General features: G+C 35.5%; 1 protein-coding gene across 13 annotated transcripts in view; it reads right to left on the bottom strand.

Moving 5' to 3' along the window:
• Window positions 1–13,500, bottom strand: part of BCAS3 (BCAS3 microtubule associated cell migration factor) — a 373,812-nt gene that overhangs the window by 352,948 nt on the left and 7,364 nt on the right. For all 13 annotated transcript variants that reach the window (XM_075168423.1, XM_075168422.1, XM_075168417.1 and 10 more), the window contains 2 exons: window positions 12,147–12,253; window positions 2,505–2,586 (listed from right to left, as the gene is read on the bottom strand). In XM_075168423.1, the coding sequence (XP_075024524.1) occupies window positions 2,505–2,586; window positions 12,147–12,253 (189 nt within the window). The remainder of the gene's footprint in view (window positions 1–2,504; window positions 2,587–12,146; window positions 12,254–13,500) is intronic.

Here is a 13,500-nt window from a genome sequence, read left to right as displayed (position 1 = left end):
AGATTTGAGGAGGTCTCCTTTGCAATAAGCCTGCATGAAATAAGCCTGCATGAAATAACTCTTTTGAAACAATGCTTTATTATGTTATGAAGCACATGATGCAGCAGAGGATCCAACATCAAAGGATTATAGTATTTTAACAAAATAGTTGACAAACTATTAAGTTCTGCTACTGTAAAGTCACCAAGTTAAAACCATGAGCTTTCCTTTCACACCTGGGAATGAGCTTCTTATCACAAACTAAGATCTGTTTCTCTGTTTCCAGGAACATGCCAAATCCATCCACCAAGAGAGTCCTATTTTCAATAATTCCCTTTTTACAGCTTACAGTAAAACAGTGTTTGAGCCTACTGATGGTAATCAGCTTCTCCTTTACAAATTCCTTTTATTTTGTTCAGAATCATTAAAGCTCATGTTTAGTTATCCAAGGCCTCTTATTACAGCTTTACTTTTATCTGAGTCCAGATACTGGTCAATAATACATTCATGTACTCTTAATCAAAGATTTACTTAAACCAAGCCATGTAAAAAGAGACCAAAACACGTTTTTAAAAGGTTTGACTTAATTTAATATGAGCTAATTTGAATAGTTTTCTAATGTAACAACTATCATTGTCAGATGCTAAATATATGCAATTTAGAGACAGAAAGAGAGTAAGTGCTTGAAGGAGTTCATAAGCAGTGTAACTTACTAGATTGAAAAATCAGAAAGCACTATTTTACAGAAAAAACAGCACTTAGAGGTTCTTCAATTAATTTACTTCATTTTCACCTCCACTTCTCTTTCTACTCTTTTTTCCTTTGAGAGAGGAAGGGGCATAGACATCCAATACTTAATGACACACATAACAGGAAAAAAAACATAGCTCATCAGGAATTATGCAGTGTTCCCATAAACAGAATAAAAGGCACAAAATGCTTGTGAAGTATTTTGCTTTAAATTACTTTATCCTATAATAGTTACAGAACCAAATATACTCAAACTTTGTACACTCCTCTGCTCAGGAAATCACTGAGACAATATAAGATATGTCCATTAAACCTTTAACTTTCTTCATTTACTTTCTTTGAAACACTCAAAATTATTATAATTTACTATTTTTGTAATTAAAATTTAAATAATTAAATTTTAGGCTATATTTTTTGAGTTCACTAATTAATTCATAATATACTAGTAAAATCTGTAATCCAGGAGAATCCCAAAAAACCTTGGTCATACTAGAAGTACGTTCTTTTCATCTGAGAAGTAAAACAAGGCAACCAATTTAAACTAGAAATACTACTCAGCAGCTGTACAGAATACCTTGCCCAGTTGAAGTTACAGGGAGAGGAGATAAGCAAAATGTTGCCGAAACCAAAAATGAGGCAGGACATCAACAGATCTTAGGCCTTTAAGAAGTCTACAATTAGATGCTGTGTTTAGATTGAACAGTGTCATTTTTTAAAGGGATTTCCTTGTTTATGCATAGTTGCTTAAATTTTACAGCAAGCTCTTCCAGGGGGTTAACTCAGAATTTCTGAAACAATCCTGTTAAACTAAGCAGCTTGTCTTAGAACTTGATAAAACAGTATTTAAGCAGTAAAAGAGAGGAGGTGCCTATCGGTACTCAAGGGATCATGATAAAAGTTCAACCACTAAAAAGGTCAAACTGTTTGAATAAAGTTTACATAAAATAAGCAAAAGGGGAACAAATTAGAAGCCAGTACCACCCCCCCAAAAAAAAAATTCCATTTTCTTGTTACTTTTATTGGAGTGGAAAAGCAGTCTATTTTAAAAACATCATAAAAAGCTGCAACTGCTAAACTTAATGCTTGCAATAGTAGACTATTTAGATCATTTCACATCTTAGAAAATACTTGATATTTTATTCATAAATAAAATATTTAAATAATTGGAAAATGATATTTTCTCTTTGTACAAACTATATTACTTAGATCAACTACTTCTTGCATTATCTTTCTTATATTGTTTCAGTTTCAGCTTCTGAATGGGTAACAAAAAAAAAGACAAACTATCCTCCTAAAGAGTTTAAGAGTTTAGAAGGGCATCACGTCATGAATAGACTTTACAATGCACTATAACAGGAGTTTTTAACAAACGTTAATCATTTCTAGATCTACTGCTATCAGCCACTGCCTTGCTATAAAAAAGTAATTTCAATATTATTTTATAGCAATAAAATATTGATAATAAATATTTTCAAATACAATCGTTACCATCTCTGGACTGATCTCTGAGCACAGATATACCTAGATATCCTCTGAACTACAAAGGAAGCAGCAGCAGCGTCAAAGCTAAAATCTGAAGTTGAAACTGGAGAAAGCACTGGATTACAGTCAGAGGAAAAAGGAAGTAATACTTGTAGAAAGCTATTATAAAGGTGACAGTTTAAAATGAATGGAAAAATCTACATATCAGGTTGTAGCAATGATTTGGACAAAGATCTGTAAAAAAAGTTATGCTTCATTATGAACTATATATATATATATATACACACACTTACTGATTTGTGGAGCCGGTAAAATCCGTGCAGCTCGAACCGGACCATGGCGGACAGAAAAGAGTTCCTGAGCTTCACCACTGATCTGCAAAACACATGGATTATGAACATACAATGTAAAAAATATATACACTTATAAAAATATATATATTTGTAGGTAAGAAAGTAGGTAGAAAGACATTGTACGAAAGGTTGGTAAGACATTGCCTTTCTTACCAACCATCCGCAATTTCTCTAAATGAGAATATCTTACAGTCTTGAATTACACACATTGTAGCAACACAGACGGCCTGCCTCTAGAAACGCGTGCCTTAGACTGCGTGAATGAGATACTAGCACTACTACTACTACTAAAAGAAACAAGACTTGGAAGTTGAATGCTGACTAAAATTAACGAAAGTTCAAGAAATTTGAAACACAAGCGTTTATTCTACACAGCGCGTGTTGCAAAGAAAAATGCTAACTAACCGGTGATCAAGACTGGCAAACATTGGTGGTAAAAGATCAGAGAATTTGATATATCGGTTCATTCCATATTCTCCAGGTGTGAAAATTATGTTTAAAAATACGGAGTCAAACTAATTAAGTTTGTCACTAATGGCAAATCTTGAAAAGATTAAATCAGAAGCAGTTAAGAAGAATTTCCAGACTTCCTGTAAATGGTCAGTCAGAACGCATTTTCATAACTGCCTGGTAATGGATCCGATATGGAACGTCAAACTTCAGGAAAATGGCAAACATTATGAAGCTCATTTCCAAACAACCAACAACTTAAAACAGATGTAATGAGACTAAGAACATAGCCAAGATGTTGGCATAAAGTTTTGCCAAACAAGCAGTTTACGGTATCAGAAGTTAATACAATTTGGAACAAGGTTCTTATGAATCAATAAACTATAAATCCAAGTTAGCTTTTTGAAATGTCATTTTATAGTTGTTCCCATTTCTTTCTGCACTTCAGATCACACGTTCAAAAAGTTAAAATACTACTACTGTTTGACCAACAAATCATAAGCATAGTACTTCAGACTCTTTGCTTACTTCCAATCTGAACCCCGAGCCTCATTATTTATTATCCCTGTTTTAGATAATGTGGGCAGAATGAAACTTACCCCATTGAAGCATAAGTCTTTCATAAGATTACTTTGAAAACACTATTTACTACAGAGGTAGCCCATCATTCTGTAAACAGTAAGTAAACATAGAATGTAGTGAACCTCTGCTTTGCCGTATTACATCTGGAATAACATTCAAGCTACACAAATTTGGGGAAATAACATTCTTAGCCATTTTAGATTTGCAGACAGCTAGCAGTGCCACATTGGTATGAATCAACATTACTGTCAACCATGCGATCAGAATTATTCCTGATGGACACAACAGTTTTAAAAATGTAATCAATATGAGAATTAATCCCGTAGTCTACCCCGCTCTTATTTTATTAGGCAGATGTTCCAATCGTAACAGATTCTCCTCTTCCAGCTAGCAGCATCATCTGAACAACATACAACATCGTAGTACTCCAGCTTTTGCAAAACAAGTTTAATTCTCCCTCTGGGACAGCTAGAGGCCTCTGCTCTGAAGAGCTTGCTGACCAGATTCTACACAAGACAAAAGAATGATGATCAGAAATCAACTCAGCAAAGGTTTGCTGATCATGAGTTTGGAGGACAGTGTGGAGGAAAAAAAAAAAAGCACATAGATAACATCTGCATCCAGAAAAGACAGCTTGGAAAATACTGCGCAGCTAAGCAAAAAATGAGAAAAATTAAAGAAAGAGAGAAAGAGAGAGAGTAATAAAGAGATGAAAAGATATTAAAGACAGCAGCACGTTTTCTATCCATCGGAACACACCAGCTCTATGAAAAGGAGGAAATGGAGAAGAAGAAAAATATAAGGTTTTGGAACTATTATTATTGGCAATTAAAGATTTTTTCCCCCAAATCATGAAAATGCTGTTTCACATATGTATGCACATCAATGGCTATGAATGAAAACAAGAGGGAAAAGCACTAGCATAACAAAAGTATGGAAGAAGTGATTCACATAAAATAATCCAACCCAATTCAGTCACCTCCTTCTACTTTTTAACTATGCCAGCACATCAGCTTTTACTCCAATCTACTTCAAATAAAGTTATAGTCCCACAAGTAAGATACACTAAGAAGGCCAAGCCTTCTTAACTCAGTTTCTACTCTTAAATATACTGAACTCCAGAGAGCATGTTTATTTAGCCTGTGATGCCAAGACCTGGTAGAGCTTAAAGTTGAGATTTTCAAAGAAAAGCCTAAAATGTACAAATACAAATGAAGCTTATTTGTACTTCAGCACCTAACACGAAAATCCCAGCCCAGCTCTTTTCATGCATATAATGTTTTTACTTTTTAATAATTAATATTCATTATTTGAAAGATAACTATTTTATCATTTTATACTGGGGGGAAATTACAGAGAGAAATGTTAAATGGACTAACCAAAGACACAGAATCAGACAGCGACAAGGACGAGATTATAGGTAGTTTGCTCCTGACTGTTTTGCGACTGCTGTAATGTGTAATACTGTAGTGTAACATGTCCTTTCCTCTCAGTCTGTGCAGGATTTTTTTTCCCCCCCAGGAACGGGGAAACTGTGTAGAACTAAGGAAAAAAAAGCAAGTAAGTGTTCAGATAACTTCAGCCATCTGTATAGCTTATGTACTTAGCAGGTTGTATGTTGCTGACTCCTTGGAGCCAAAAAGGAGCAAATTTTAAGATACACCTCTCCTGCACATTTTGTAATGAAAATACAAGATCCCATCCAACTACTGGCATCTCATTTGTACAGAAAAAGTCAAATTCAGTAAAAAGCACAAAAAAGTTTACAAAAAATATGGACATGACACTTATCACATGGATCAGATTAAAACACCAATACTTAATCAATCATAGCTCCATAAAATAACAGTTTTCTTAAGGGATTTTTTTTGAATTTTCTGTCCTTAACTGTTCTATAGAAACAGGAAATCATAGCAGGCATTGGACTTTGTTGTATGCCCTGAATTAGTAAGAGCTTGGTTGTTCCTCTGGTTTGTTTGGCATTGAAAAATGCATTAAGGCTTTAGAGTCCAAGATTTTCTGCGACTTATAATTAACTTTTTTTAAACACTACCACCAGCAGAAGCTTCTGCTATTTGCAGTCTAATAAAATCCTGAATTAACTGTGGTTGATCCTAATGCCCTTCATTTATCTATACAAAACATAAAAGTTTATTACCATTGTTGAGGCCACATGTATCAATTTTGACTGAAAGCACCATCTTCAGCGTAGAGAGATTATATAGTCTGATCTTCCTGCCAGTTCAGGCCTTATCTCACTCCTGAGGCAGCCAACATAGACAGCCAACCTTTTCTGTGAATGGGACACTTATTCCACTAGGAACTAAAGTGGGACAAGGAACTACATTTAACATAAGCCCAGCCCCATCGCTAAATGGCCAACAACTTTGTCACTGCCAGTTTGGGTGAGATGTGGGCTGGCACGTTTAAGTAAAAGGCTCCACATCCCATTACCGGTCCCTTGAGCTACACAGTCTCGTAAGCATAGACAAAATATAAATAGATTTCATGAACTGAAAACAGAGCTTTAAATTCTTCAAAAAGCACCTGTGAAGAAACCGGGCTGTGGCTGCCATTTTGGATTTGATCCAGCTAAGTAGCGAGTCCCTGTGGCAGCTTTCAAAGCTCTTAAAAGTTTTTCTTTCCCATTCCAAAAGCCAAGAATATTTCCAAACAGGTTTCAAGAATTGAATATTAAGCTATAAAAGCAGCTTCAGGTACTCGTTTTATGAAAGAGTGAATCCAAAATGACGGCTCCAAGCCGGTCTGATAGAACATGTCAGCCTTCCCAGCGCCTGGTATCAAACCACAAGCCCCAGACCTACATGGAAGGCTGCAAGCAAAGAACACGCCGATTCAAAACCCGGCCCCCAAGGAAGTCCTCGTCGCTCTCTTCCAACGACGACAGACCGAAAGAGGAAGAAGAACCCTCTCCTCCACTTAGACGTCTTGCGCTACTCCTTAAAATATGACAGACCAGAAATCTGGAGCACTGGTTAATTTTTGATGACAGAGCTTTATTGTTTGGAGCATACCAGTTTGCACCCATAAAAAATCAGAACAAAGGAAGTTTTGTTCACACTAAGGATAACTAATAGTTTCCAACCATAGAAAATGGTTTTCACATGGTGAAAAAAAAATGTCAAACATACACCAAATTGAAACAAAATTCGAAACTCAGTGTTTAAACTACTGTGCAACTATATAAAAGCAAACTGCTTGTATATTAAAAAACTGTCACAGAGCACAGGGAAGATACCAGGGTTTGGTTTTTTTTTTTTTTTTACTATTCTGATATGTTTTAATTGTGATCTAGATTATCATGATATGATGTTAAAATATGACAATAAGCAACTGACAGATATCACCAAAAATACTGTTTGATATAGTCACGTTGGGTTAAAGACTACTACCAGTCATCTTGCTACTGAAAGAGTAAGGAAGGACTGGAAGTAAAAGGACAATTTTTATCATTTTAGTTTAGAAATTCAAACAGTCCACTTTTTCATTCAAAACAAATTTCTGCAATTATCTAGAGATTATAAGAATTTAGATGCTCAAAGAATATTAGAGACGTTTACTCTGGTGACTGAATTAAGTATGAAATTGCACCTAGCATTTAAAATTATGACAACGCTAATTGAATTTAAAAAACAATGAAAGCTTAGAAATGGTTTTGGTTACAGTTTCCTCAATGTTCTCGCTTTATTTATCATACATTTTGAGGAGTTTTAGCATGATCAGGCTGCAGGCTCCCTATAAAATTCTAATTTAGGGGACAATTCTGCATTGTTTCTAATCATTTTATTTCTACAAAAAGACAAGAATGACGCAGACAATATTGGAAGGAGGCAGAATTTGGGTAAAAACATCCTTCATGAGTCTTCATTTTAGCTTTGACCCTATCTAAGGAGAGCCACATAGAACACTCTTTGGACTTTTCTGATACCTCTCACCACATCCTTTTCAAAGGTTGTTGCACATGCTTTTTTCCCTACTGATGTAGGGTATAATATGAGTTTAAAAAAAAAATTCCAGCCATTCCAGTCACTTAATGGGTGTAAAACCAGAAAGTTTCTTAGATACTGCTAGCATCTGCAGCGTAAAAAACCAAAGCCTCAAAATTATTTGCATAGATGTTTTGTAAAGTCCTTAGACGTTTTTCAGGGTTACTAGGTCAGGTCATTACTACATTTTTCCAAGTGGCTAATGCAAGCCTTAACAGTGGTACCTCTATCAGGAGGAGGTCTGGACAGAGGAAGGGTCGCAGCTTACTATGCGATAAGCAACTAGTCCTTTTCCCAGCTCTAGAACGGGAGGAATTACAAAGGGACTAAGAAGACCACATTGAAAGCCCAGCAGTCAGGGCTTTTGATGAACAGTTGAGAAAACAAAACGGAACTGGCATGTCTGACTTACCATATACATCCATCTGTACATCCACATACACACACCATCTGCTGTACAACTGCAGTTTTAACAACTTAAAAGTCATAGTATTATTGACAGCAGCATTTAAAGAAATTTAAGGTCTGGCAGTAGAAAAATGGCAGTGCACGATGCCATCCTTGTCCAACGAGTCCTCTGCATTCCAGAGGTCTCTACACGGAAGTCACCTACCATGTGGGCTGACGCATCCCGTCAGTCTGTGGCAGTGTCATTATACCACAGCCTTTAAGTATTTTTCACTAAATATACAGCTGCGCTTGTTATTAAAAGGTCCCTTTGGTAGTTCCTACTTTATTCAACTCAAGCTTGATCATTCTTTTTTAATTGTAACATGAACCATTAAATTAAGATGATTTTTCTGCTTCTGAAGCTTCCAGCATACAATGAAAAAAAAATTATCTGTCACAAAACCAGCCAACATGCATTTCCCTGAACAGGAACATCTAGAACAGATACTTGGAAACCACATTAGGCAGAAACCAGTTCCAATTGTATTTGAAACATGAAACTGGGAGCAAGGGAAAACCAAATTCCAAATAAAACACAAAACTACGCTGCACAATTATCAAATACGAACTTCTAGTCATACTTTTGTATATTCCCAGATTTCTCCCCACTTAGCAAGGCATATTTTAAGAACACTTTTAACCTTCCCACCCCCATTTCAAAACAAAGATCAAAGGAAAATCGTTTGGACGGACACCTTCCGCTTCTTATGCAATACAGATTTAGACACTACACTTCAAAACCCCAGCCGTTACTTCAGCACCCAGCAGTCCAAACATTATTTCAGTCCTTTGAAGCAGCCCTAATGGTATCTTCCATTTGCAAGTAACACTTCTGTAGTCAAAGATCTTACTCCAAGGAGATGTTAATGTGAAACCACTCAGACTGCAAAGAGACACACACTCCTGGAGGCAGACTGCGAAGGTGTTTAGAAGTCAATGTAACACCATTACGGAGAGTGTCAGCTTAGAAGCTGTCATAAACACTTCATAATCACTCAGACACAAACCGGACTGCCTGCAACACATTACTTTATTAAGTGCTGAATAGAGGTTCAATTGTACGAATAAAAAGCACAATGCTACAGATAATAGCCTTACTGAGTAGATTTTCACATAAATGTCAAATTGTTGCTTTTTCAGATTGAAAGGTTTTTAAACTATAGAGTTTTTTTCTTAACTGGAATAATGTTGCTTAATTACAAGCTAAATACTCAGCAAGATCAAGAAGAAAGGCTTGTATAATACCATAGGACAAAAAAAGTGGTGCCAAATAAACTCTAACTAGTAAGTCAGTCACATAACTGCCAGATTTTATTTTACTCAGACTACGTAAGCAAAAAATTGAGATGGAGAAACAACAACGTGGAAAAAACCAGGTTATGTTACCTCCAAATTTGTTGGATATACAAATCCTGCTCCGAAAAGATATTTAAAATTTATGGTAAAGACTATCAAGCCAAGCAATTCTCCAAGACCATCTTACTAACAAAGGAACCATTCCAACATTGAAATTATGCTAACACATATAAATTGCACAGGTCAAAGCACCTCTCTGGATGTGATCTCAGAATTTCACAGAATATACAAATGAAGGGCTGACAAAGTGATGCAGTATCTCTACAGTTGACATTCTTAAGATGGATAGTAAAAATATTTCCACATTTGGCATTTTTTCCCATTTCACTGGACTTAACCCCCACCCATTAAAAAAAACCTCTGCAAAAAATGACCACCAAGAGAAACTGTCCTGCGATTTCATTTTTCTTATTTTTCCTAAAATATTAAATACTATCAAAATCTAGGACTTGTGAAAAAGTGAAATACACTGGGGGGAAAAAAGACAGCCTGGCTGTATCGTCCTACCGAAAAAGAAGGTAACATCAGGTATTCCGTGGCCTAACTTGTGGCTAATTCAGACACAAGAAGGGGAAGAAAAGAAAGAAAAAAAGAAAAAACCCACCCACAAACCCAAAGAAAACCCCTCTTTTCCCCTAGGAAACACGGATAAGCTACCTTGTACTACCTGCCTGACAGTAGATACAGTAAGCACACTTAGTCCACATAAGCCTGGATAAACAAAGTAGTTTAACTAGTAATCTCCATCAAATTACTTCATGCTTACTGCAGTGTACCATGGGGTAAGAGTTTAAACGCAGACAGTTAATGCAGAACAGGTTACACCGAGGTAATGTGTTCACGTACCAAAGAACTGAGACTCTTCTTTCATTCTTGCTTTCCTTATACACGTAAGATGCCATCTCACAACAAATTTCTCAAGGGCATTGATACAGATAGCTCTGACAGAGACACTCTCTCATTCAAACACACAAAGTCACTTAAGAGGGATGCACAGAACTCTCCCCTAACCACAAAGCAAGGGCATGTTACATACACACACACCGAGGGAAAAAACACCCAACCTCTGCTGGACACAAAGCTCTTCTTATCATAGAGTGGCCAGGACAAGCCCCATGTCAACACAACGTACTTCCATACACTTTTCAGAAAACACGTGTTCATTTGGATAAGAACATTTCAGCAGGATAAAGTAAGCTGTTTTATAAAAATTCTTTAGCTTAAGTCTGTGTGACTACTCACAGTATCTAACTAATTGATCAACTTGTGCTGTAACTCCTGGTACTGCTGCAGTTGTATTTCCTCTCTTAGCTCAGTAACTTAGTGACACCTAATGTTTGTTTTCTGTAATACACGTCCATGAACAAAGCAAAGCCTTGCTGAACCATTTTAATGATCTGATACGTACACTAATATAAAACTGATCAGTCTTCAAAATAGCATACAAAACTAATTATATACTGTAAACCCATTTTTAGTATTCAAAGTCATTCCAGTGTAAGGCTGATTTTAAAAAAAAAAAAGAGTGGACAAGCTAGGTTTGCTATGTTGTACATATTTCTGTGCTAAAAAGATAAAATACAAAAACAATCCAAAGATATGTTTTGCTCCATTAAAAATAAAGCTATGAAAGTTAGAAATAGACGTAGCTTCTCAGGACATACAAGCAGATGAAATTTCCTATATTTTGGTTAAAATGTTCCTAAACTTTGCTTAAAGTTCCTAAATTTTTGTAAAAAGTTACTAAATACTGAAATTTATTAAGTATACTAGGTCATACTTCATTTCTATTAAGCCCTCCTTCAAATGCAAAAGCTCAGCAGTTTTCTCCTTCCCCAACTCCAGCTAAAAATATGCAATCAAGAGGGGAAAAGCCAGCTCTCCCACACTCCCATGAAACTCAATTTAACTTAACTTCTAGTGTACAAATTAACATTATTTTCTATTATACTGTCTAAGCTACTGGTATATAAAACCACGTCCTACATAGCTAACCATAAAGTAATAAAAAAATAGACATATTTCTAAAAAACCAATGTATTTTATAAAGGAAAAGAACTCCATCCTCTCTACATTATTTTGAAGGACAAGGTGTTATGAGCAATTTTTTTTTTTTTTTAATTTAAGAATTTTATGACCTACTGTATTAAACTTTATTCTATAGCTTCAAGAAATTTGGGGGAAATTCCCCAAATTAAGACCATGTGCTCATAAACCACTCTGAAACACAAACTGCAGGGTGTGTATATGACAGCATGAAATCAAACCCATATGCACACATAGACTTTAATAAAATTAAAATTGCAAATCATGTACATGACAAACATGTGATTGTAAAATACTATTAATACTGTCATACTTGCATTCCTGGGACAAACAAATTCTTTTCATATTTTTCCACCCTTATTTCTTTCTCTAGATTAAAAAGATTTCTGTCCTTTCTGGGATACAAACTATTCCATAATGTCAAACACTACTCCCAATTTGACTCTGAAAATTTACTTAACAGAAATAATTTGTAAAGCGCCCTCAAATCTGAAGGTACATGAATTCAAGTGTTTGATCTATGCTTAATATTAATCTTAAGATAAGCATATTACATACAAACCATATGACATTGATGGTAAATGTTGGCTCTTTCCACTTTAATAGGAAAAATCAAAAGTAAAATATTGAAGTAATAACACAACATTACAAACAAAAAAGCCTCTGGCACGGAAGTGAACTCTGTACTTACAGGTACGCTCCAGACTTGCATTCCATCACTGTATCCGATCATTAGCAGTAACGGTGGTTCATTCCCAGTGCTATGTATTTCATGAAACTCCATATTCCTTGATGTATCTAAATTGGGTTTAAATATCAAAGCCATTATTAACAGGTTAGGATCAACTATGGCTGGTGTCAGTTATACTAGATGGTGTTTTCTCAATGCATGTTTCCATTGTCATAAGTAAAAGCAAGCAAAGTGGTTTAAATTTTTATGCTGGAACAATCCTGAAATATATTCTTCTAGGAAAACAGAAGAGATTTGTTAAAGTTTCACAGAGAGGTTAGAAAGCATTAAAATTTAAAATGATGGAGAAAAATTTTCTGGATTACGATGTGGGTTGTACCCACAAAAACTTCTGTAATTATTTCTCCAATAATTAATAAAACACGGCAAACTTTTCAAACAGAGAAAAATTTGCAAAGGACCAACAAAATAAACATTAACAAATACAGAAATTACAAATGCACAGACTGATCAAAACTATTTCTAGATACTATGTAATTAATCTTCACATCAACCTCACCAAAAGAAGAAAATCCCCAGGAAGAAAAGTGATACAGGACATAATAATCAAAATATTAAGCTTTTCTTGAGTAAAGTCCTCTAAAACTACATTTTCAACCATGATGAATGAACTGCAAGCATACAAGCATCAAAGAGAGAGAGGAAATATTTAGGATGGTGAAAGAGGATGTATTCAGGCCCAATCAGATTAGGCTGCATAAAAGTAAATTTAAACATAATATGAAGGATTCTGAGGAATATTCTAAAGAGGTTTTGCTACCCTGTAGAAAAGAACCCAAAGAAGGAATGCCTGAGACTTTTTTAAAAATAAACATACAATGAAAACAAACCCACAAGCAAACAAACCTTATGTAGCCTAAAGCTGGACATAATGCTGTGTACAGGTTGGTAGGTCTTTTCTAGTTCTAATAACCATGAATTTATGAACTGCCAGCCTCTGTGCCATTTCAACAGCTGGAAAACATATAATCTTCCCTATTAACCTCTTGGAAAGGCTGAAAATTCCCCATCACAGCTCTGGCTATGGTTGCTATTACTTTATCCGAGACTAGAACGAGCCTTTACTGTAGAGCTCTAGACAGGAAAATAAGATGGCAGACAAGAAACAGCAGTTTGCTGAAAGACTTAAATCCAGTGTTCTCTAGAAGGCAAGTCCCTTAGTTCCCTTAGCTGTGACAGGCACACATGCCACACACCACAAGCAACTCCAAGATGTTCAATTAATTCTAGAAGTAACTACCTGATAGCAGCATTCAACCATCTCTCATTCAGTCCCTAACTTTATTGAAAAAAA

The sequence above is a fragment of the Calonectris borealis genome, chromosome 19 (genome assembly GCF_964195595.1).
Source record: "Calonectris borealis chromosome 19, bCalBor7.hap1.2, whole genome shotgun sequence".
Classification (NCBI taxonomy): Eukaryota; Metazoa; Chordata; class Aves; order Procellariiformes; family Procellariidae; genus Calonectris; species Calonectris borealis.
The sequence above is the reverse complement of the archived record's forward strand: the minus strand, read 5'-3'. Positions and strand labels throughout refer to the sequence as shown.